Below are 23,369 nucleotides of genomic sequence, written 5' to 3' on the forward strand. Positions count from 1 at the left end.
GCCAAGAAAATGAAATAAGAGGCCTGAAAACTAGAGAAAAGAAACAAGAACTAACTCACGCTGATTCTGAGCACTAATCAGAGAGCTCAGCGAGCCTGGCGGACATGAGACACATGGGAAGACGGTGTTACCGGGACGAGTGCCAGTCAGTTAAGGGAGGACGGGGGGAAAAGACACCATCGATAAAGGAAGCGAGCCTACAAGTCACTGAATGGTAACCCTGCCCCTCAGAACACCTGCTGCCAGGGGAGTGCAGGGGTCGGGGGGGTGAGCAGTGACCTTAGATCAGGCCTACTCTCCACCTCAGCAAGAGATCCCAAACTGGACGACCGAAACCCCCGCCCTCACGGAGCTAGGAGACAGATGATGCCCAGGATGCCCTGTGGGTCAGGGAGAGGGAGGGCCACGAAGAAGATGAGGCCGGGGAGGTAGGGATCATGGGGCCAGGAGGGCTCCCTGAGGAGGAGGGCACTTCGGGCAGAGTAAAGGAAGGAAAGGTTCTGAGGCACAGCCTCGGCCTGGGGCAGGCGGCCTGAGGGGTGAGAGGCAGCACGAGGGCCAGGGCAGGAGCAGAAGACGGGTTCAGGGGCTCCTGCAACATCCACATGTCCTCCCAATAATCAGGAGGAAAAGGGGGCGGCTGGGTGCCAGCATGTGAGTGGAGACAAGTGGACAAACTGAAGAGCCCTTGAGGGCAGGGTCACTGCCATTGGACCGGTCAGGTGAGAGCCGTGAGGGAAGGCAGGAGGACGGGGTGGCGTCAGGGCTGAAGCCCCAAGGAACCACGGCCGGCAGGATGACAGGGCCAGGCTGAGTGCAGTGCGGACGCCCGAGCTCAAGTCCGCGTGCCTGAAGCGAGCTGCCCGCCCACCCGCGGGGCTGAGGGAGGAGGCCAGGAAGGCAGCCCCCGCCTCCACGTGCCCAGGATGAGCTTCAGGGGAAAGAATGAACAGAACAAAAGGACAGAATAGCGCTAAACACCCAGATCAAAGTCTCACAGTGTGTCGAGCAAGAGCAAAGAGCACACACGGAAATACATCCTGGTGAAATTGCTGAATGCCAAAGATTTTTTAGAAAGCAGAAAGAAAAAAAATCAGGTTGCTAGCAGCAAAATTCAATTCAGAATAATGGCAGACGACAACAGACACGGGGTCCAAAAAGCTCTGAGAGACAAGGGCCCACCACCATGAAATGCACGGGGAAACACACTCAACACACGCCAGGGTCCAAAGTAGAATGCCCGTGCGCCCTTCATCCCAGCACGTGAAAACCCCACAGGAAAGAGAAGACACTGGGTGTGAAGACAGAGCGCCAACAAGGCAGGACAGGACTCCACGCTGAAGACTACAGCACTGTGAAGAGCTGCAGACGCGAACAAACGGACAGACGTCCGTGCTCTGGGATGGAAGAACTGACGCTGTTAAGATGGCAACACCCCCCAAATCCATCGTCCCAAGAACGAGAACCTGCTTAGAAGTTGACTTTTTGGTTGGCTGCTTAACTTAATGATTTGTAGGCCCCAGAATATTCAAACTGACACCCCAGGTTCCTGAAAGGGAGTTCTGGGGGGGCTGTCCTCTTCCCTGGGGTAACGCTCTAAACAAACCCAACGGCCTATCGGACTCCTGACCCAAACCACGAGTGGGAAGACCTGCCCAGATTAACAGCAACGGCAGCAGGAACACGTGACACCCAGAGCAGCAAGACACGTGACACCTCCAGAAGGCGGCCAAGTGCCCTCAGAAAATGAACACTGCACAAGCTTTTATCATTAAGTGACAGCTTTAAAAATAACACATTCAATCCGATAAGCTAGAAAAATAGCAAAATTAACTCACAGAAAGTATGAGAAGGGAAATTAAAACAAAACAAATATTCGATGAATAAAATAGACAATTCTTCAGTAAGTCAAGCAAAGAGAAGAGGGAGCGAATACAAGAGTGAGGACAGCAGGGAACTCAAGTTGCCGCAGAGAAGAGTGCAGACAGCACCGCACAGGCCCTTACACGCCGCCAATGCTGCTGGCTCTGCAGCCCACCTAACGGACAGGAAAAAAGAAAGAAAACTTACGTATAAATATAAATTAACCCCCCCCCCCAAAATAAAATTCAACAACGCATTGAAAGAATGTTACAACACAGAGAAGGATGGATCCTGTGAATGCAAGCTGATTGATGACATCCATTTTGTTAATAAAGGAAATGAGATGCAAGCATTTCGACCAACATGGAAAAGGTGTTTGACAGAGCGTAACACTCATTCTTTAAAAAAAAATTTTAGTGAGCAGAAAATAAAATGAGAGCTTCTCAAACAAAAGGTCTCCATCAAGAAATAGGAGGAGCCGCCGGGACTGACGTGGGCCAGCAGGCGGTCGGGGAGCCTACCTGTTGCGGGCACGGCTCTGTGGGTCTGAGCCCAGGTGACAGCAGAGAAGGAAAAGAAAAGCAATGAGACGTAATTAACGGAAAACATAACTGTCATTCTCAGCAGAGGGGTTGCTGTCTAGCAAATCAGAAGGATCCACTGAAAAATTAGTAAAACCAGTAAGGCCTTGATACAGATGCATGGTGTATCAACTCAAGCCTGCAGCTTTGGTAAATTCCAGAAGTGACTGAAAAACACCATGGTGAACGGGTCCCACGCTGGCCCTCCCAGGAGTCAGCAGGCCAGGCATGGGGACCCTTGGGGGGTCCACAGGGTTTGCAGGGACAGGCGTGCCAGTTCCCCCAAATCAGAAAATGCCCGAGCAACTACAACTAACCCCAGCAGGATCTGGGAGGGAGAGGCAGCAGGTCTAAGGCTGACTTGGAAGAGGAGTGTGTCAGAATAGCCGCAACCTGAGGCCGAGGACAGAGCCCTGCGGGTCTCGATCTGAAGCCCACAGGACGCCGGCCCTGGTGTGTTACAGGACAAGGGACAAAGCCCACCAAGCAGGGTGGCCAGGGGTGGTGTGCGCGGCCAGGGAGCCTGCCCCCCAGGATGCAGACCCCAACCCCGCTGGGAGCCTAGTACCTCCTTGTTCGCCTCCTTGTCCACTGCCGTCCACACAAAGCCAAAGGCCCCGCTGCCGACCGGGCTGAGCGTGCTGTACTTGCGGGAGTAGGCGCCCTCGCAGGCTGCCAGCCCCTCCAGCTCCACAGCCTTGGGGAGCTCCTCAAACCAAGGTCTGATTCCAAGCACCTGCGGCTGCAAAAGCAGGTCTGAGGGACCACATGAAACGCACTGAAGGAGCAGGGACTGCAGCAGGTGGGTGAGTGGCCCCAGCAGCTGTGCACCCGCCTGCAGGGACAGCAGCACACATGCCCTGCGCGGCCCCTCAGGCCCCGCCTGTGCCCAGAGTCCCCAGCCTGAGACCCGCTCTCCACAGGGCCCACCAGGGGCCTCGACACGCCAGTCCATCCTGGCACAGCCCTGGGCCCCATGCTGCACAGGGGGCACATGCAGATCTAAAACCCTCCGTGTGGTTTAATTCTTAGAAGGCTGTTAGAAGGCACTGTGAAAAGCCACAGATAGACCCCCTTCCCATCCCAGAGGAAATGGAGAGAGAGAGGCTAACTGGGAGGCATTTTCTGCACAGAAGGCGGATACCGGGGCGCGGGCTGACTGGCAGATACCAACCTCCCCGGGGCAGGATCCGGGCAGCTCCCCTGGGGTGTGGGCGGAGCCGGGCAGGCTGGCCGGGCGCGGGCGGGCCCGCGGGGCCGAGTCCCGGCCGTGCAGGAGGTCTTTCACCAGCCAGCAGCAGAACAGGGCCGCCGAGCCCTGGAGCGCCACCCGCTTCACTTCAAACTGCACACCTGAGGGAGAACGGACACTCCCACTGGTTTCACCAGCCGTTTGCCGATGAAAAAGCCCCAGGGCAGCACAGAGCCCACGCAGAGGGCCCGGGGCAGGGGCAGAGGCACCCAAGCCTGGAGAGGGCAAAGGCTGAGGCTGGCAGCAGTACCCCCTCTGCTGGGAGTGGGACCAGCAGCCCAGCCAAGGCCAAGGGAGAGAACTGCAACCAGCTGCCAACTCGGACAAGCCTGGAAAACCTGCACCCAACGCCCTGCACAGAGGAGTCCGCCCCAGGGAGGCCACACACACGCGTGCAGACTGTGGCCCACAGAGCACGTGCCACTTAACTGCACAAGCTGACCCGGAACGCTCCTGGAGTTCCACACACGTGGGTGCGTTTTTACACAGCCTCCGATAACACAAACATGCTTATCTTTTTTCTGGCAAAGGGGTTTACAGATGATTTCATTTTCTTCTTTTTGCTTGTATTTTATAATATTTCCGCAAATAACACGTATTACTTATGTAAGTATTTTACATTCAGGGGAAAGCCCTGGTAATCAACACCGTGAAATCAGCAATGAGGAAACAACTGGCTGGAACACATGCACCTGCTGGGAAACTGGGAAAGTAAAGGGCTGGGTGCCCGGCCCCAATCACAGCACCCAGAGTGGGGACTAGTGATGGGGCCCGATCACAGCCCTCCAGACTGGGGATGCTGCGGACTCGGAGCAGCCTGGACCTTGGCAGCACGTGAAGACCCACCACTGAGCCCCTCCTGGTGTGGCCGCTGAGGTCCTGGCCAACGGGAGCCCGGCCCCTGCTGCAAGGCATGGAGGGGCTGGCACCTTGCTCAGGCTGCCCACTCCCAGCACATGCACTGTGATCCTAACTTTCAAGAGGTAAACTGTAATTTCAGGTCCTTTATTCCCCACAATATATCACTTCTGCCCAAACTATTCCTGGGGTGAAGCCCTCTCAGACACCAGCTCCCACCCACTGCTGTGCTCTAGGGAGAAGGGACACACCCCCGACACGTACTCAGCTCTGAGCCGTCCTGGTGGTAGCAGCTCCCCACGTAGGTGCCCTCCTGGATCTCAGGCTGCAGGCTGGCGGCCCCGAGCATCACTGAGCCGTCCCTGCTCACGGGCGTGGAGGTGACCTGGAGGGTCAGCCTGGGCTCCTCTAATGGGCATGTGTCCTCAGAGCTGGCTCCCGACACAGGAGGGACGCAGCCTGGGCTCTCTCTGCCACTCACTTCACAGTGCTCAGAGGACACCAAGCAGGTCTTAGATGGTCCTGTCCCACCGAGGCCCAAGCAGCTCTCACGGAAGTGCCAGCCTTCACCGAGATGGAAATAGGTGCCGGTCAGCAGTAGCAGCTCCCTATCGTCCAGAACATCTGACCTCGGCCCATGCAAGACGCCCACATCCACGTCAGAGCCCACCAGCGAACGGGAGGGTGTCCACCCGGGCTCAGATGTAGCACAGGAACAGCTCAAGGAGGTGCGCTCTGTCTGTTCGCTGAGAAAGAGCTCCTTGAGGTTCCAGGAGAAGGAATTCTCGTCAGCCTCCGGGGCCTCCAGGACGCCCGGGAGGTCTGTGGCTCGGGCGTAGCAGGCCGAGGAGCTGCCCGAGCGGCCACCACACAGGGCTGTGCCTCCCAGGTCACACAAGGACAACAGCTTGACTTCAGTCTCACTAGGCTGCGCCCGGATTCCTGACCTCAGAAGCCATACAAGTAAATGAATGTTATTTTGGGTTGCCAACTCTGTCACCACTGTCCTCGCTGAGCACGGACCGCTTCCAGGTGCACCTCCCCCTCCCCACTTCCCCTTTGGTGCACCTGCACCTCCCACAGGACTTACCCCAGCCCGGGCCTCGTTGTCTGCAGCGAGGAGGGGAGGCGGCCTCCAGCATCGGAGTGGGCCTGAGCCCTGGGGTGGCTGCCGGGGCTCTCCACCAGCTTCAGGGTCTCAGTGTCCGCCCTCGGATCTAGCAACAACAGAAAACAGTCTTCCACCTGCCAGCACACCCGCTGCAAACCATCTCCTCTCCCCAAGGCTCCTGAGCAGGCATGAGAGGAGACCTCACCTGATCTCAGACATGCCTCCGGCCCCGCATCCACAGCAGGTGTCAGAGCGACCTCCCCTGGCCCCACCACAGACACCTGGTCCTGGGCTATCCCTGCTCCATCGTGGGCCCCACACTCAGCTGGCACCACCCACCAACCGTGGAGTCAGACGTGGAGTCAGACGTGTCCCTCGTCTGCCGACAGTCCCCAGAGTCCCGCCCTGACTCCAGGCGAAAACCGAAGGTCCTGGGCCAGACGGCTGCTCCTCCCCCGGGGCCGCTGCCTCCCAGCCACACCTGGCTCCGCTCCCTCATCCAGAACGCTGCCCCTGCCTCCTTCCGGCCCACGGAGCTGAGTCTGCACACCCTCCCCAGCTCTGCTTTCCCCCTGAAGCACGGGTCCCCTCCTACACCTCACACCCACGATTCTGTGTCCCCTGCCTCCCCTCAGCTGCTGTCTGCCCACAGGGCCCAGCACCACAGGCACACGGGTCAGCGGAGGGGGACTGCCCTCAGGAGATAGCACCAGGAGTAGGGAGGCTCTCAGAACCCAGCCCCTGGCTGATGGCAGCAGGCAGGCTACACCCTGCACCCACAAACACGCCATGACCCCACCCTGAGGAGACAATGAGGGGCAGAACCTTTGTGAAAACCCCCTCTGTTTTCTACAAAGAACATGTATTACACACACACACCAGGAAGAATTTGGAATTCTGGAAAAGAGGAACGGGAATATAATCAGTGACAGACAAGAAAAACTTGAAAAGGAGGGTTTTTACAGACAGAAAAACCCAGATACAAGGAAGGAAGCCCCGTGCTAAGCAAAGTGGTCATTCAAAGAGAGTCAGCAGCATACAAAGCGCCCTTTAACCCTTCAGAACACGGTGCCACAATCCAGCTCCTAACGCCCCAAGAGGACGCTGAGGGACAAGAGCTGAGCTTCCCCACCGCGGGAAGCTGGAAAGCTGACCATAAATGCTGACTCCCCAGTGGGACACGGTACAGTCACACCCTTGCAGTAACTGTGTCTTTTCCACGGTCCTGCCCTCAGGTGACAGCCTGGGGGGCTCCCCCACTCCTCCTCAAGGGAAGGGAGGCCTCAGGGCACTGGTGTGCAGAGCTTCAGCTGCACTCTGCTCCGGGCCCCGCCGGGACGTGCACCGCGCCCACCCGCTCACAAAGTGGCTCTCGGGCATTTGTCGGGATGACTTTAAATGTTAAGTTGAAAGCACTGGGAATAAACATAACTAAATAGACAAAACCCTGCCAGGACTACTTAACTCGGGGATGAGTCTGCCATGCTGCATCAACGCTGTCTTAAGCTACATAAAGCTACACAGATTTCCTCACAAAAGACGACACCACTCAGCTGCTGGCGTCCTCGACGCAGGAGCGGTGACTTACCTGGGGGAGTGCATCCTCCCCTCTGTGCTAATACGGGGGCAAGACCCACACACAAGCATCCCACCCTGGGAACACTGAAGGCCCACGAGCAACAGGAACACCAAACCCACGCAATCATGCCCACACCCCCGAGCTCCAGCCCATCTCCCATGGAGGCTGGGGGCTGGTGGGGCTGGGCGGCCGCAGGTACACCGGGAGGAGGAGGCCAGGTCTCACCCTCGGCTGCACCGGCAGGGCTCCAGCCCTCCTGGGCATCCCCAGTCGTCCCTCCAGGCCCACTCTGGGTGCCAGTGTCTGGGCAGTCAGCCAGGTCCAGCAGTGGTAAGGAACTGCCATAGGCAAGGTCCATGCAGCGGTAGAAACCAGGAATCAGGAAAGTGATATTCTAGAAAACAGAAGCGACATTTCTGAACCTGGAGAGACTCCTCACTGACCCACAGGACCACCCCACCGTCCCTTCTAGGCAGAGAAGGGAAATGACATGACCAAGTCTCTGGATGAGGTTAGGACAGATCCCAGGTCAAACTCCTCTCGGCAGGCCTGAGCCCCTCTGACACGCAACTTGGAAATCCTAAGTTGTTTCCCTTTGTCTGAGCACACCCGGGAACTAGGTCCACACACTCCCTGACAGGACCCAGGCCCCCAGCGTTCTTCCCCAGGGAAGCCCTTGTCCAGAAATTACCCTAACTGCGTTTTCATTAACTTCAACTGAACTACGGTTGACATAATTTAATTAAAATTCAGCTTACTTGCTTCTTAGTATTTCTATTAGAGAACAGAGGCGGGCCAGTCTGGGGGGCCTCTAAAGAGGCTGAAGCCCTGGCCGGCCGTATGGGGTGCAGGGTCCACAGCAGTGACCAGAGGGGACACGGCCTGTGGGGAGCAGGGCACTAGGTGAAAAGCCGTGGGCAGTGCGGGACCTGAACCCACATCGAGGTGCCCGGCCAGCCGAGCGAGGGGAGAGGGTGGGGGCCACTTGAGTGTCAAGAACGCCGCACCACATGGCAGCTTCTCCCTGCCGCATTACCCCATCAAGGGGGGGCCCGTGCCCCCCCAGGGAGGGCTGCTGGGGACACTCAAGGAAGGGCACTCCGAGGCCGCCCTCAGAACCCAGCCCAATCCAAGGAAGAAGTTTACAGAAACACCATGCTTGGCCTGACCCACAACGGCCCCTAGTCGCTCGGAGGAGGAGGTATGGACAAGCCCAGCCCAGGGGTGCGGAGTAGACCCCACAGCTGTGACGCGCACCCTGGGCCAGTAGCTCAGACCAGACCCTGCTTGCTTTGGACAGGCTTTGAGGTGAGTGCTCCCTCCCTCTCCCGGAGGGCGTGGGCACGGCACCAGGGGCTCTGGAGGTGGTCCCCCACTGTGGGGTCCAGAGAGGCAGGCACAGGGGGAGGAGTGGGGTCCTGAGCAGGAGACCCTCGCTGGGCCCGCGGTCCCAGGGCAAAGCCGGGAGCTGGGCCAGGAGAGGCAGGAGTGCGGCTGTGATGGGGCGGCCCGGCCCTGGGTGACCCGGCCCCCACCTTGCCCAGGAGCGCGGCCTCCCCGTAACCAAACAGCGTGAGTGCAAAGCTGCGGTTGATGCCGTAGATGGTCCCGTCCGGCAGGAGCGTGATGAGCCCACTGATGGTGGAGAACACCCAGACGGACGCGGAGTAGCCCCCGGCGGGGGCCGCCGTGCTGTCATCTGTGTCCTCACTGCTGGGCTCCGACTTTAGCTTCAGGCTCAGGGGGAAGGTGGTGCCATCCCTGGCTCTCCCGACAGACCTCTGAATTTTGAGGTTCTGAAAGAGGACGTGCGCTGAGCTGACCACAGTGCCTCTCTGGCCCGAGTTTTGAGGCTTCACAGCTTCAGATCTAAGTTTACCCCCTGTGCCCCCAGAGCACCCAGCTCTCCACACTGCTCCCCCTCCTCCATCTCCCCGTGACCCTCTTTGCCCCCAGGGGCGTAGAGCCCCGACCAGGAGCCGTGGCTGGGCCCCACTCCAGGACGGCCTGAGGACAGCACACACAGGGCCATCAGGAAACACTCCAGGACCGGGCTGTCTTCTGTGCCGACCCTGCAGGGAGGAGTGTCAGCGAGTGCCTCCCAGCTCTCAGCCTGGACCACGGGAGCCCCAGCCCCCCACCCTGCCCTCTCCTCCAGCGTGGGGGCAGTGGTTCTCGTGGCTGCTGACCTCTGGGTGGTCTGTCCATCCCCCACCCCAGCCTCCTCAGCTCCACCTCCGCCCGTGAAGCCAAGTCCTTGCACCATGCTTCTCTGCTCTAAAGACCTGGAGTGTCTCCAGTTTCCCGAGCAACCCTGGACTGGAGGGAGGCACACCAGGCTGTGTGTCCACGCCCTTCACCCAATCCTGCCTGCCCCTTTCTTAAGGGCCCACCCAAAGACACAGGGTCTGCAGGGGCCTGTGTCGTAGGTGTGGCCTGAACGTGGGGTAGCTCCCACCACACCAGCACTGCGCCCTGACCCCAGGCTCCCTGCAGCAAGCGTGCAGGCTGGGACCTGAGGCCCAGTGAGCCCTGGGAGGAATGAGAGGAAGTGTCTGTCTCTGTCTGCTGCTGGGGCGTCAGGTGGTTCCAGCTAGGGCTGCTGGGAACACGCTTACACGGCCTGTCTGGTGCACACCTCCTTTGGATGCATGCCTAGGGTGGGCCTGAAGTTTGCTTATGTTCAGAGTCAGCAGATGCTGCCAAACAAGTCCTCTAAAGTGGTCATACCAACTGATGCACCCACAGCTTTGGGGCCCAAGCAGCTAGGGGTTTGGATGGCAAAAAGGACATAAAGAGAACAAGGGGGTAGGGAGAGAGGCTTCCGAGCTCAAAAGCTTGAAAATACCGAAGGACCAGCTCAGAGCATACAGCTCTCAGCCTAAGGCCAGTGGGAGAGCCAGGGAGTGCCCACAGATGTCCTCAAAGAGTCTCCTATTTCTTGCAGCAGCAAAGCCAACTTTAGCCAAAAACTGACCATCAGTCTGACCCTGCAGGTCGTCGGGGGTGACTTCACAGCAGTGTGATCACTCGTGTGAAGGCTGCACACTAGTTGGAAAACAGGGAACCTGGGAACTGGGAGGATCCAGCTGATGACAGAACCTCCAGCCCCAGGCTCCACTGCCCCCAGAGCTGCCGACCGACCCTCCTGTATTTGACAGCAGCCTGCCTGTGCGGAGACCTGCCAGCCGCCAACTCTCCCTGCTCCTCACGGCCCCCACACTTCTCAGTGAACAGACCTCAGCAGGTACCCCGGGAGAGGACTGAGGGGACTGTGTAACGCACAGCCTGGTGTGCCTCCCTCCAGTCCAGGGTTGCTCAGGAAACCGGAGACAATCCAGGTCTTTAGAGCAGAGAAGCATGGTGCAAGGACTTGGCTTCATGGGTGGAGGTGGAGCTGCGGAGGCTGGGGCGGGGGGTGGACAGACCATCCAGAGGTTAGCAGCCAGTCAGGGGGCCACGAAGGCTCTGGCCCCTGGTCAAGACTCCAGTGGCCCGAGGGCTCTAAGCAGACCCAGTCCCATTGTGTCCATGCATGTTGGACACTCCTACCCTCAGGAACCTGGGCCTCTGCCTCCAGGTCATGGATTCGGGTCTAAGAACCTGACCATCACCAGATGAACAGACTCCAGCGGCCACAGGCCCCGGGCACAGCCACGCGGAGCAGAGGGTCAGGGTCCTACCTTGGGGATGTGCTCGCTGGGAGCGGGGAGCTGCACGGAAGGGATCAGGTCTGTAATGAGCTGCCCAACCACTTCCTCCCCGGAGGCGTACCCGAGCAGGTGCGCAAAGGGATTGTCGCAGGACGTCACAGTGCCCTTGGAGGAAAAGCCAGTGTTTTAAGCATCGTAATGAGTCTCCTGCACTTCAGCTGTCAACTGCACTGAACTGCAACAACTCCAAGCTGAAAGCAAGGCTGTAACACCACCCTCCATCTGAGGTGTGAGAGGGGCGCAGACAAACCTTGCTCAGAACACCATCTCCCCGCTCCTGCCAGGTGTCTCTGGACACCCACTTCCCAGGGCTCCTTCTAGGGCCCGCTCACTACCCCAAGCGCACCGCACCCTGGCTGGCACGTGTGTTTTGCTGCATGTCAGCCGCCTCTCTAGGGGGTGACTGGCAGTGTCTCGCTGACGTGTGAAGGGGGTGACTGGCAGTGTCTCGCTGACGTGTGAAGGGGGTGACTGGCAGTGTCTCGCTGACATGTGAAGCAGTCCAATCGGTGGTCACAATTAGACCCCGCTTGTACAGGTGAAGGCACAGGCATGAGGAGATGGGCTCCTCACCCAAGGGCGCACAACAGGAAAGGGCGGCCGAGGGCACACTCTCCAGAGCCCCAGGCTCCTCCTGCCCAAAGGCACACGGTGGGGGCAGAGGCCGTGGAGAAACCGGGCACACTCACGTCACTCTGGAAAGCCACCCAGGCCGAGACCCGCTCCACAGGCTCCAGCACCACCACGCAGCAGAGGCTGTGCTCCTGCCTCACCCTCTTCATCCACACGGAGACCGGCACCTTCTCCCCACCGCGGCTCACGATGTCCACCTGCAGGCGCAGACAGGCTCCCACCTGCCAGAGCCCAGGCTCCAGGGCGCCCTGGACCTCGGCTCACCTGCCTCACACCTCAGAAATTAACTAAAGTACAAACGAGGTTTCTGCCACTTAACCTCATGACCTCTGAGGGAACGCTTATCAGAAGAGCAGGTTTTTCCACCCTCAGCTTCACAGTAAGACAGCAGGGGAAAAACAGCAGGATCTATGGTTTCTTAAGGAGAAGACACCAAGACGTGCTGAATGTCTTCATTTCCTTTTTCTAGGTAGTTGGGCTCTTAGACGGGTAATTTTTTGGATGTAGTTGATCCTATACGTTCTATTTTTTCTTTAACGGAGGCACTGGGGATCGAACCCAGGACCTGGAACACACCAAGCATGTGATCCACCACAGAGCTCTCCACCCCCAAGTCCACTTATCCTCCCCGCTGCCTGAGGCTCAGGGCTCAGCATCTAACGTGCAGCTCACCCGTCCACGTCCAGGCTGGACGCACACCGGGAGGATCCGGCTCCAGGGAGCCTTCCGATCAGGCCAGCCCCTCCGCACCACAGACGTGGAGAGTCAGCTGGGAAGACGGCAGAATCGTGCTACACGTTTGGGAGCTGAGGCGGAGCCCTGCAGGGTCGCACACGCTGGCCGAGCTCCTCCCAGGATGCTCCTGCTGACCCCGTGCCAGGCCAGCACAACCCCGCTCCTGTTACCATGACGCACCCCACCTCCAGCTGCTCCCCACACCAGAGCCAGCGGCCAAGAGGCCAGCACTCACCACCGTGCCAAACACGACGGCGGCACGGCCGTCGGCCTCCACGTGCTCCTCGCTGAGCGCCTCCACCACATCGGAGTCCGGCTTCAGGAAGAACCGTGTGAGCTTCTGGCCGATCAGGTCGTGGCTGCTGTACCCCAGGAGCCGGCAGGCCTTGTCGTTGGCAACCAGGATCTGAGGGTGGCAGAGAGGAGGGGGCACGAGGGTCATGGCTGCTCCTCCAGCTCCCGGAAGCGGCCAAGGAGCAGGCGGCGGGAAGGCGGCCCAGGCACCAGCAGGGATGGCCCAGACACCTGACGCCCCCGTGACAGTCCGCTGTCGGCGGTCTCCCAGCAGAGCCGCCCTTGGGGCTCCAGTGTCTCAGCTGCAGGGAAACAAGGACAGGCAGCGGGCAGGAGACACCAGGGCACAGCCATCCTTCCTGCCTCTGCCTTGAGAGCATCCAGTCAGCTCTTACTGATTCCTACTGAGGTCCCCAAATTCACATCCCTCTTGCTACTACACAGGTAAAACCAGCCAGTTTTTTAACTGCACCTAAAATGCTCAACACTCTCTTTGAGGTTCTGGTTGAAGGCACAGACCCCAGACTCGTGACTAGGCACACACTGAAGCACATACCTCTGTGGTCTTGGCGTCCACTGTGAAAACGGCCTTGTTGGGGTTGCACACGGGGGCCGGGAGCAGGGGCGTGGACCGCCCTGAGGACAAGCCCCGCAGCAGGGAGCAGCAGGACACGCTGCCCAGGGACCCGGCCAGGTCCACCTGCTCAAGTGCCACAGAGCAGTGCAATTTGCTTGTGCAAATATTTTGGGCAGCCAGGGATGACAGACAGTAGGAGCTCCATGTGTCTTCTGGAAAGCAACGGAAGCAGGCTTTAGACCTCATGCGGCCGAGATGCACGCACAGCCCTGCTCCTAACCCCACAGAGGTCTAGGCTTGGCTGACCCGCAGCGCTGACTCTCTCTAGGGGCACCACGCGGAGTGTGTCCTATCAGATGCACCAACATCCTCTCCATTTCTGTGTGAACGACTCTGAGGTCCCTTCCCGCCCGTCCCTCCAAGGGGCACTCTCCTGTGTCCCTCTTTCCGAGACCCCCATCCCTCCAGCGACTGCCCTCTCCCCTGTTCCTGGAAAGTCTCACAAGTTCAAGAGCTCCCTGCGTCTTGGCCATCCCACCCCCGTTCTGCCTCCTCCAACCAGGTGCTCACTCCCCACCACTCCAGAAAACCTGCTCTGGGCAACATCTCCCGCTCCCACTCCTCAGGCCTCACCGGCTCCACCCCTCAACAGCACAGCCGGGCCAGGAGGGCCTCTCCCCTCCTCCTGAACAGCCTGTCCTCAGCAGGGCACCCCCTCCCCTCCACCTTCCTCCCCTCTCATGGCTGCAGGACCCCAGGCTCGGCCTCAGAACCTCCACTCCATCCCCACTCCTTGGTGGCTTTAAATATGCTTCACATAGAAATGTGCCGCTGCCACTGGGATCCAGCTGCCTGCTCCCCCTCCCATCTCAGCCAGTGTCAGCTCCACCCTCAGCAGCTCAGAAACCAACAGAACAGACATGGCTCTGCCCTCCTTTCCCCTCTGGGCCTTCACAGAGGATTCCTCAACTTTCTCAGTGAGCGGGCCCATGCTGACGGACTCTCCGAGAGGGACTCTTCTCTGAGACGGGAAACCACACGGCCACCTGCCCTGCCCCTCCCCCTCCCAGGCAGCCAGTCCTGATCTCCCTTCAAACTGTCCTCGTGCCTCGGGACAGGCACTGAGACGCCAGCTCTGCCTCTGCCCCCGTGTGTCCCTGGCAGGCCCCCCACTGGAGCCCTCGCTCCCAAGGAGACAGCCCACCGGCCTGCCTCATCGACTCCTCCCCACAGGGAGGGGAGCCTGCCCCCTGAACACACCCAGCCCTTCCATTTTCTGCAGCAGCACGCAAGCTCACATGGCCTTCCCTCCCCCAAAACAGAGCCCACCTCCTCACCCCCCCGCAGCCCTTTCCTCCAGCTCCAGCCACCCCTCTGTGATACGAACAGACTTCCCCGTGGTCCGGGTCCACCCGGTGTCTAGCAAGCACCTGCTGCCTCCCAGGCACCCCCTCAAAGGCAGAGTGATGCCTTCTTCCTCGCTGGGTCTGGGCCCTGCAGGCACCACAGGCTCAGAGAAGTAAGGATGGCCTGGCAGCGGTGTCCACGCTCTCGGCCCACCCCAGGCAACCCCGCCACCTTGTGAGGTCAGCACCCACGAGCCCATCCAACTCGTCTGCGTTGAGAGGAAGGTGGGAGCCTGTGGCGCAGTCAGAGGGCACTGAACAGAATGAACAAAACCATGTCTCGCCCGCATCTGGCCCAGCCCGGCTCAGCTTTTTTACACACCCAAGTAAGAAACAGTGCTCTGCTCTGACCCTGGAATGTGGAGGCAAATCCCAACCACTGCCAGAAGAGAGTTTCCCGCCTGAGAATCACAGCAGAACAAACGCAGCACCACACTAGACAAGGGGGGGGGGGCCTGCCAGCACCACCTGGATAAAGACCTCCTCTGCCAGAGCAGAGACCCTGAACGGAGCCAAGTGTGACTCCACACTCTCACGTTCAGCGCCGACACCCGGAGACGGGAAGGGCCAGGTACCGGAGAGTGCCATCCTGCTCTGGCAGAGTTTCGAAAGTCCATTCCTTCTGCTCAGGTGTCTGTGGGCCAACGACAAGGACTTGTGGGGCTCAGAGGCAGTCTGCATGGCGGGGCCTTCCATCGGGTCCCCTTCTAAGGCCGTCGAGCCGCTGTCCTCCATTGGGAGACAGTGGGCCAGCGGGACAGCTGTCCACCAGGAGACGAAGGGAACCTGGTCAGCGTCTGCAATGCAAGATCAAAGTCAGTTTAGCCAACTAGTTCTCCACAAGGGTGAGTTAAGCTCAGCCCCCAAAGACTCACACACACCCAAGAGCCACCCTGGGTCAGAACCTATGACACACAGAGAAGTGCATAGGAAGGGAGGGGACAGAGAGAAGGAGAAAGGGGGAAACCAGAACTGAGGGTAAGGAGCCACGAAGGAAGGCGCAGGCTGCAGGTCCAGTGCTCCTCGGTCAAGATGTCACCAATGCTATAAGAACCCGCCAGCCTGTGAGGGTCTGATGGCCCCCTCAGCCCCGGCTTCCCCCTAATCCGATGGGCCCGACCAGCTGTGTCCAAAATCACACACGGAGCCTCCAGCAAAATAACAATGTGAAGCGAGAGTCTGGAGGGTGCCTGGCACCGGAGGGCTGCGTTTTTGTTTTTAACTTTTAATTTTGATACACTTGTAGGTTCCCAAGCAAATATAAGAAAAAAATACAGTAGAGTCCCACAAGTCCTTGGCCAAATTCCCCCAACGGTGACACTCTGCACTCCAGTGCAGACATGCTGCTGGGAGGCCCAGGCCAGGGCCCTTGGTGGAGGAGGCCAGGGCGATGTGCCTCCAGAGGCTGCACCCCCTTCTGGACCACCTTCTGGTGATCCAGAGCTCCCGGCCTGGAGCACACTCCCCAGACCCACACAAGCCTCCTCCCTTCATTGGTCCTCCCACCTCATTGCACACAAACCCTGGCGCGGGCCAAGGAGCAGCCCTGAGAGGAAGACCGCGCTTCAGCAAGCACAGCCAGCCACGGCAGTCGGCCCACCACCGCAGAGGGGTGCACGCAGCCCACGGGGGCGCACCCTCAAAGCACCAGGCTCGGGGGCCGGGGGAGCGTTCTGCTGAGCCCTAGGGAACACCTCTCACTCAAGGACACTTCTCCAAGGTTGGAGATGAGGACTGGGCAGGATGAAGAGACAGAAGAATACATTCCAAATGAAAGGATGAGACAAGACCTCGGAGAATGAACTAAATTAAGTTGAGGTAAGTAATCTACCTGATAGAGTCCACACTAATGACCAAAAAGGTGCTCACAGAATGTGAGAGAGGAATGGGTGAGCACAGCGAGAACTCCAACAGAGAGTTAGAAAATATAAAAAAAGAAACATACAAAAAAGAAAGAAAGAAAGAAAACAGAAAAAAAACAACCATTTAGAACTGAAGAACACAACTGCTGGAAAATACACTAGAAGGAACCAACAGTAGATCAGACAACAGTGACCAGTGATCTGGAAGACGGAGAAGAAACCACCCAAGCCGAAGAGAAAAAATACAAAAGAATTAAGAAAAGAGCACAGGTTAAGGGCCGTCTGGGACAGCATCAAGCACACCAACATGCAGATTAGGGGGAATCCAGGAAAGGAGAGAGAGAGAAGGGAGGAGAACTCACTTGAAAACTAATAGTCAAAAACAGCCTTAATCTGGGGAAGGAAACAGACATCCAGGTCCAGGAAGGGCAGAAAGTCCTAAACAAGACAAACTGAAAGCCGGTCACACCAAGACACATTGTAATAAAAATGCCAAAAGTTAAAAACAGAGAATCTTAAATGCAACAAGAGAAAAACAATTAGTTACATGCAAGGGACCCCCCCATAGGACCATCAGCTGACTCTTCAGCAGAAACCCTGCAGGCCAGAGGGGACTGGAAGTATACACACCAAGCGGTGAAAGGAAGACTCTGCAACCAAGAATACCCCACCCAGGAAGGCTATCATTCAGACGTGAAGGAGAGACACAAGTTTCACAGACAGCAGAAGCTATACGAGTTGACTGCCACTAAACTAGCCTTACAAGAAACGTCAAGGGGACTTCTTCCAACAAGAGGATGTAACACTTGTAACTATCAATGCATCCAACAGAGGAGCACCTAAATACATAAATACTAACAGACATAAAGGGAGACAAACAGACAGCAACACAATAATAGTAGAGGATTTTAACATCCCACTTACATCAATGGACAGATTGGAGGGTGGGTATAGCTCAGTGGTAGACCGTGCGCCTAGAATGCACAAGGGCCTGAATTCAATCCCCAGAACCTCTATTAAAATAAATAAAAAGAAACCTAATTACCTCACCCCGCCCCCTCAAAATAGGACTGATCATCCAGAGAGAAAATCAGTAAGGAGATACTGGCCTTAAATGACATATTAAACCATATTACCTTAATATATATAGAACATTCAATTCAGAAACAGCAAAATACACACTCTTTAAAAGTGCACATGGAACATTCTCCAGGATAAATCACATGAAAGGGCACAAAACAAGCCTCAATAAATTTAAGATTGAAATTATATCAAGCATCTTTTCTGACAACAGCATGAACTAGAAATCAATTAAAAGAAAAATAAAAAAATTAGTATTTGGAGACTAAATAACGTGCTACTAAAGAATCAATGGGTCAACAAAGACATCAAAGAGTAAATCTAAAAAAAAAAAAGATTTCAAGACAAACGAAAACAAATACAATGATGCAAAATCTATGGGACCCAGCAAAATCAGTTTCAAGTAGAAAGATTGCAGGAATACAGGTTCACCTCAAGAAATCAAAAAACTTAAATAAACCATATAACATTATACCTAAAGGAACTGGAAAAAGAAGAAATAAAGCTAAAAGTTAGTAGGAGGGAGGAAATAATAAAGTTCAGAGTGGAAATAAATGAAAGAGAGACTAAAAAATTTTTAAGATCGATGAAACTAAGAGCTGATTCTTTCAAAAGATAAACAAAACTAATAAACTTTTAGCCGGATTCATCAAGAAAAAAGATAGACAAAATAAAATCAGAAATGAAAGAGAAGTTACAACTGACACCACAAAAATACAAAGGATCATAAGAGAGTACTGTGAAAAGTTATACATCAACAAATTGGATATCCTAGAAGAAATGGATAAATTCCTAGATTTCAAGACCAAATCAGGAAGAAACAGAAAATCTGAATGGACTGATTACTAGTACGTAGTGAAATTGAATCAGCAATAAAATACTCCCAACAAACAAAATTCCAGGGCCAGATGGCTTCATGAGTGAACTCTACCAAACATTTCCAGAAGAGCTAATACCTGTCTTCCTCAAACTATTCCAAAAAGTTGAAGAGGCAGAATCACTCCCAAATTCATTTTACAAGGCCAGCATTACCATGATACCAAAATCAGACAAAGACACTACCAAAGAAAGAAGATAACAAGTCAATATTCCTGGTGAACACAGACGTAAAAATCCTCAGCAAAATACTAGCAAACTGAATTCAACAATACATTGTAAGGTTCATATACCATGACCAAGTGGGATTTACCCCAGGATGCAAGGATGGTTTAATACCTGTAAATCAATCAACATGATATACCACATTAACAAGACAAAAGGTAAAACTTATACGATCATCTTAATAGATGCAGAAAAAGCATTTGACAAAAACCAATATCCATTTATGATAAAAAAAACTTTTAACAAAGTAGGTAGAGTGGGGGCATATCTCAACATAATAAAGGCCATATACGACAAACCCACATCTAACATCATAGTCAGTGGTAAAAAGCTGAAAGCTTTTCGTCTAAGATCAGGAACAAGACAAGGGTGTCCACTCATACCACTTTTATTCAACATAGTTTTAGAAGTCCTAGCCTAAGCAACCAGACAAGAAAAAGAAACGAAAGGTATTCAAATTGGAAAGAAAGAAATAAAACTCACTATTAGCAAATAACATGCCATATACTGAAAACCTTAAAGATCCCATCAAAAATTTATTAGAATAAATGATTTCAGTAAGGTTACAAGATACAAAATTAATATACAGGTATCTGTTGTCTTTCTATATACTAATAATGAACTCTCAGAAAAGAAATTAAGAAAATAATTCCCTTAAAAATTACATCAAAAAGATAAAATACCTAGGAATAAATCTAACTAGGAAGTGAAAGACTTGTATTCTGAAAATTATAAGACACTAATAAAAGAAATTGAAGAGTACACAAACAAATGGAAAAATATACCATGTTTATGAATTGGAAGAAAATTGTTAAAATACCATACAACCCAAGGAAATCTACACATTTAATGCAATCCCTATCGAAATACCAATGGCATTTTTCACAGAATAAGAACACATAATTCTAAAATTTGTGCAGAAACAAAGAAGACTATGAATAGCCAAAACTATCTTGTGAAAGAATAACAAAGCTGGAGGTGTATCACACTCCCTGATTTCAAACTGTACTACAAAGCTACAGCACACACAACAGGGCGATACTGGCATAGAAACAGACACATAGAACAACGGAAGAGGACAGAAAGCCCAGAAACAAAACCATGCTTGTAAAATCAAATACTCTACAACAAAGGAAGTAAGACTATAAACTTGAGAAGACAGTCTCTCCAATAAATGGCACTGGGAAAACTGGGCAGGTACATGCGAAAGAATCACACTAAACCACCTTCTCACACCATACACAAAAATAAAAATAAAAATAGATTGCACGCTTACATGTAAGACCTGAAATTAACACTCCTAGAAGAAAATATGGGCAGTACACTCTTTGACATCAGTCTTAGAAATATCTTTTTGGATCTGCCTCCTCAGGCAAGGGCAACAAAAGAAAAATAAATAAACGGGACCTAATCAAGTTAATAAGCTTTTGCACAGTGAAGGAAACCATCAATAAAAAGATAGGTAACCTACTTAACATGAGAAGATATCTGCAAGTGACTTGTTCAATAAGGGGTTAATATCCAAAAATACAAGGAACTCATATACCTCAACATCAAAAAACAAGCAATCTGATTAAAAAATGCGCAGAGACCCTGAAGAGATAGACATCTTCCCAAAGAAGACATACGGATGGCCAACAGACACATTAAAAGATGCTCAATGTCACTGATTATCAGGAAATGCAAATTAAAACCACAATGAGGCATCACCTCACACTTGGCAGAACGGCTCTTCTCAAAAAGACAACAAACAACAAGTGTTGGCAAGGACGTGGAGAAAAGGGAACCCTTGTGCGCTGCTGGAGGGAATGTAAATTGGTGCAGCCACTATGGAAAACAGTATGGAGGGTCCTCAAAAAATTAAAATAGAACTACCACATGATCCAGCAATTCCACTCCTGGCTATTTATCTGAAGAAAATGAAAACACAAATTCAAAGAGGTATATATACACCCTAATACAAATACCACATGATTTCACTTATATGTGGATCTAAAAGACAAAACAGACTCAGAGGCACAGAGCCAAAGCTAGCAGTGTCCCAAGGGGAGGTGGGGGGGGGGATTAGTGAAACAGGTAAGGGAGACTAAGAGATGCAATACAATAAATAAGTCACAGGGACGTCATAAGAGGAAATACAGGGAACACAGTCAAAAAAACTGTAATAATTCTGTTGGTCACAGATGGCTACTATACTTGTCATGGAGATCATTTTGTAATGTATATAAATGTCAAACCACTGTGTTGTACACCTGAAACCAATATTGTATGTCAACTCTATTTTAATTTTAAAAAAGAAAAGAAAAAGAAAAATGGACAAGAGCTAGAAACAAGAAACTCACAAGAGGAAACCCTCATCGTCAATAAACTTATAAGAAGCTTAACTTTATCAATGTAATCATGACAATTTTATATGTACTAATCTGCAAAAATTAAGAATTCTATTAATTCTAACACCAAAGGCTGATAAAGATGTGGATCAATGGGAATGCTAACAAATTAACATAATCTCATCAGAAAGCAATTTAAGTCGAACACTCACCTGCTGTGACAGTATTTTCCACTTATAGAAATTCTCGCACATAGGTAGCCAGTCACACTCAAGAATGTTCAGGGCAGTACGGTTCACAATGGCAAAAGCCAAAAAAGAAAAGTAAAAACCCCCACATTCATCAACAAGAAAACCGTTTTAAAAATCAGGTATATTCATGCTATGAGTTATAGTGGTGAAAACAAATTCTATACACACAAAATTCTATACACATAAGGATAAATCTTAGCAATATAACAAATGAAAAAAAATCAAAGGACCATCAACAGTAGGATTTCCATTCTATAACAATCCCCCCCCCAATCTAAATACATTGTTTAGGGTTCCACACAGATGTGACAGACCCAAACTCCAGGCAGGAGGTGTCCTCTGAGGGCCCTGCAGTGCTGGACTGAGGTCTCCTGGTTCCCCATCTGGGCGGAGGGTTTAAATGTGTTTAAATGTGTTCACTTTACTGTTACCAATCAGGCATGATATTGCATTTGTCTTTTTGTATGAATCAGCTAGTACATACTGAAAAATTAAGAGATGTTTTACACACACGTATATACCCAGCATGGGATTCTAAAAGCAGCAGCTGCCTATGAACCAAATGATGAGTAGGACGCAAGAAAGAAGTTAGGTAGTAAACTACTAGAATGTGTCACTTTCCTTCAAGGATCAACTTTTAAGTATCACGGTTTATATTTCCTTTTTTAAGCATCTAGATGCACTAATTATTTCTACAATAATTAACAACGATGTGATCATATTTTAGTCTTCTACTTCTACAACCAACCTATAGACAAAACGCGGAAGACTTGATTACAGCTTCAGAGTGTATCGTAAATGTTGTAAAACTCTACTTTGTTAAATATACACAAGATCTTACGGTAACTCAGAGGAAAAACATGTAACAATACATATATGTTCATGTATAACTGAAAAATTGTGCTCTTCACTGGAATTTAACACAACTTTGTAAAATGATTATAACTCAATAAAAAGTGTTTTTAAAAAAAACTTTACTTTGTTAAAGAAAAGTAATAAAATTCTTCAGAATACATTGTGTTACAAAAGTTTATTTTGTAAAAGTAACAAGAAACGGGGGAGAAGAGAGAAAGAAATGTGAAGGGAGGGTGAGAGCAAGAAATGTTTTGTCTTTCCTGGGAGGAAATAGTGTCCAAAGTTGATAAGCCAAGAAGTGGATGCAGAAAAGACAACCCTTCTTCCCTTCGTGCCTTCTGTCCTGTTTGCAGTTTGTCCAGCCAGTGCAGCACAGCACACCAGGCCAAAAAGTGGCCCATGGCCCCTCTGCACAGCAACAGCTGGCCTCTGAAAGCAGAGCCTGGCTTCACACAACCTTGGATCACTTCCTTCTTCACAAGCTTAATTTTGACTCAAACTCTAACCAGAAATGCCTGCAAGTCCAGGCCTAGGTTTTTAGAATAGATCTTGTTTGTGTTTGTTTATATCTGCCTTGAGCAGAAGACACAGGAAGCCGGACCCATAGAGCACCTGATGGTTCTCAGTGTAATCCTGCTCCCTTGCTAGTTTTGATTCCAGAACGTGTGAGTGACACTCCCCATCCCCTTCAGACCAAACAGAAGCAAGAAGCAGTCCTCAAGGAGCTTCTGGAAAAGTACTCTTTGCTCTTATGGGTGAACTTCTGGAAGCAACCCACTTTCTCACACTAGAACCCAGGTAGGAAGCAAACAGCTCCAACTGCTCCCACCACTGCTGTAGAATCCAGAGCAGAACCAGCCTCGGGATGAAGCTCACAGAAGGCGAGCAGAGCTGAAAATGGCACGGATGTCGTTTGGAGCCACTGGATGAACTACCCTAAAACCTGCCTTCCTCTGGACTTCACTCACCGTCAGATTCATTCAGAGACCGACCGTCTCTGTGTTTCCTGCATCGACGCATCCCACACAACAACCAGAATGATGGCTGCTGTGCTGGAGGGTGTGAGCAGAGGGCCCCGCTTCCCGGAGGAGGCACCAGCCGAGATGAGCCCAGGCAGAACCACAGGAAGTCAAAGGCTCCCACAGGCCCCTTGGGAGGAGCTCAGGGCACAGGGGAGCAGGTGGAGATGGGCCCCGAGGCCTCCTACGCCTGCCCAAGCGGCATGGATTTTACCCCAAAGTTGACTTTACAGGGCTCTGTGCTTGGAAGTAACCTGCCCAGATATGCA

The 23,369-nt window shown here is 53.0% G+C and overlaps 1 protein-coding gene across 14 annotated transcripts in view; it reads right to left on the reverse strand.

Annotated features, from left to right (window-relative positions):
- The window catches only part of PASK (PAS domain containing serine/threonine kinase), a 34,351-nt gene that overhangs the window by 9,478 nt on the left and 1,504 nt on the right, over nt 1–23,369 (reverse strand). For 5 of the 14 annotated variants that reach the window (XM_074364702.1, XM_074364701.1, XM_074364705.1 and 2 more), the window contains 11 exons: nt 15,178–15,399; nt 13,176–13,408; nt 12,561–12,731; nt 11,647–11,787; nt 10,928–11,062; nt 8,780–9,316; nt 7,470–7,638; nt 5,645–5,771; nt 4,819–5,501; nt 3,619–3,911; nt 3,013–3,186 (listed from right to left, as the gene is read on the reverse strand). In XM_074364702.1, the coding sequence (XP_074220803.1) occupies nt 3,013–3,186; nt 3,619–3,911; nt 4,819–5,501; nt 5,645–5,771; nt 7,470–7,638; nt 8,780–9,316; nt 10,928–11,062; nt 11,647–11,787; nt 12,561–12,731; nt 13,176–13,408; nt 15,178–15,337 (2,823 nt within the window). In that variant the 5' untranslated portion in view covers nt 15,338–15,399. Of the gene's footprint in view, nt 1–2,384; nt 2,410–3,012; nt 3,187–3,618; nt 3,912–4,818; nt 5,502–5,644; nt 5,772–7,469; nt 7,639–8,779; nt 9,317–10,927; nt 11,063–11,646; nt 11,788–12,262; nt 12,497–12,560; nt 12,732–13,175; nt 13,409–15,177; nt 15,400–23,049; nt 23,357–23,369 lie in introns of those variants that run through there. The other 9 variants (XR_012507248.1, XM_074364699.1, XM_074364698.1 and 6 more) reach the window with 9 other exon arrangements.

This window comes from Camelus bactrianus, chromosome 5 (assembly GCF_048773025.1).
Source record: "Camelus bactrianus isolate YW-2024 breed Bactrian camel chromosome 5, ASM4877302v1, whole genome shotgun sequence".
Classification (NCBI taxonomy): domain Eukaryota; kingdom Metazoa; phylum Chordata; class Mammalia; order Artiodactyla; family Camelidae; genus Camelus; species Camelus bactrianus.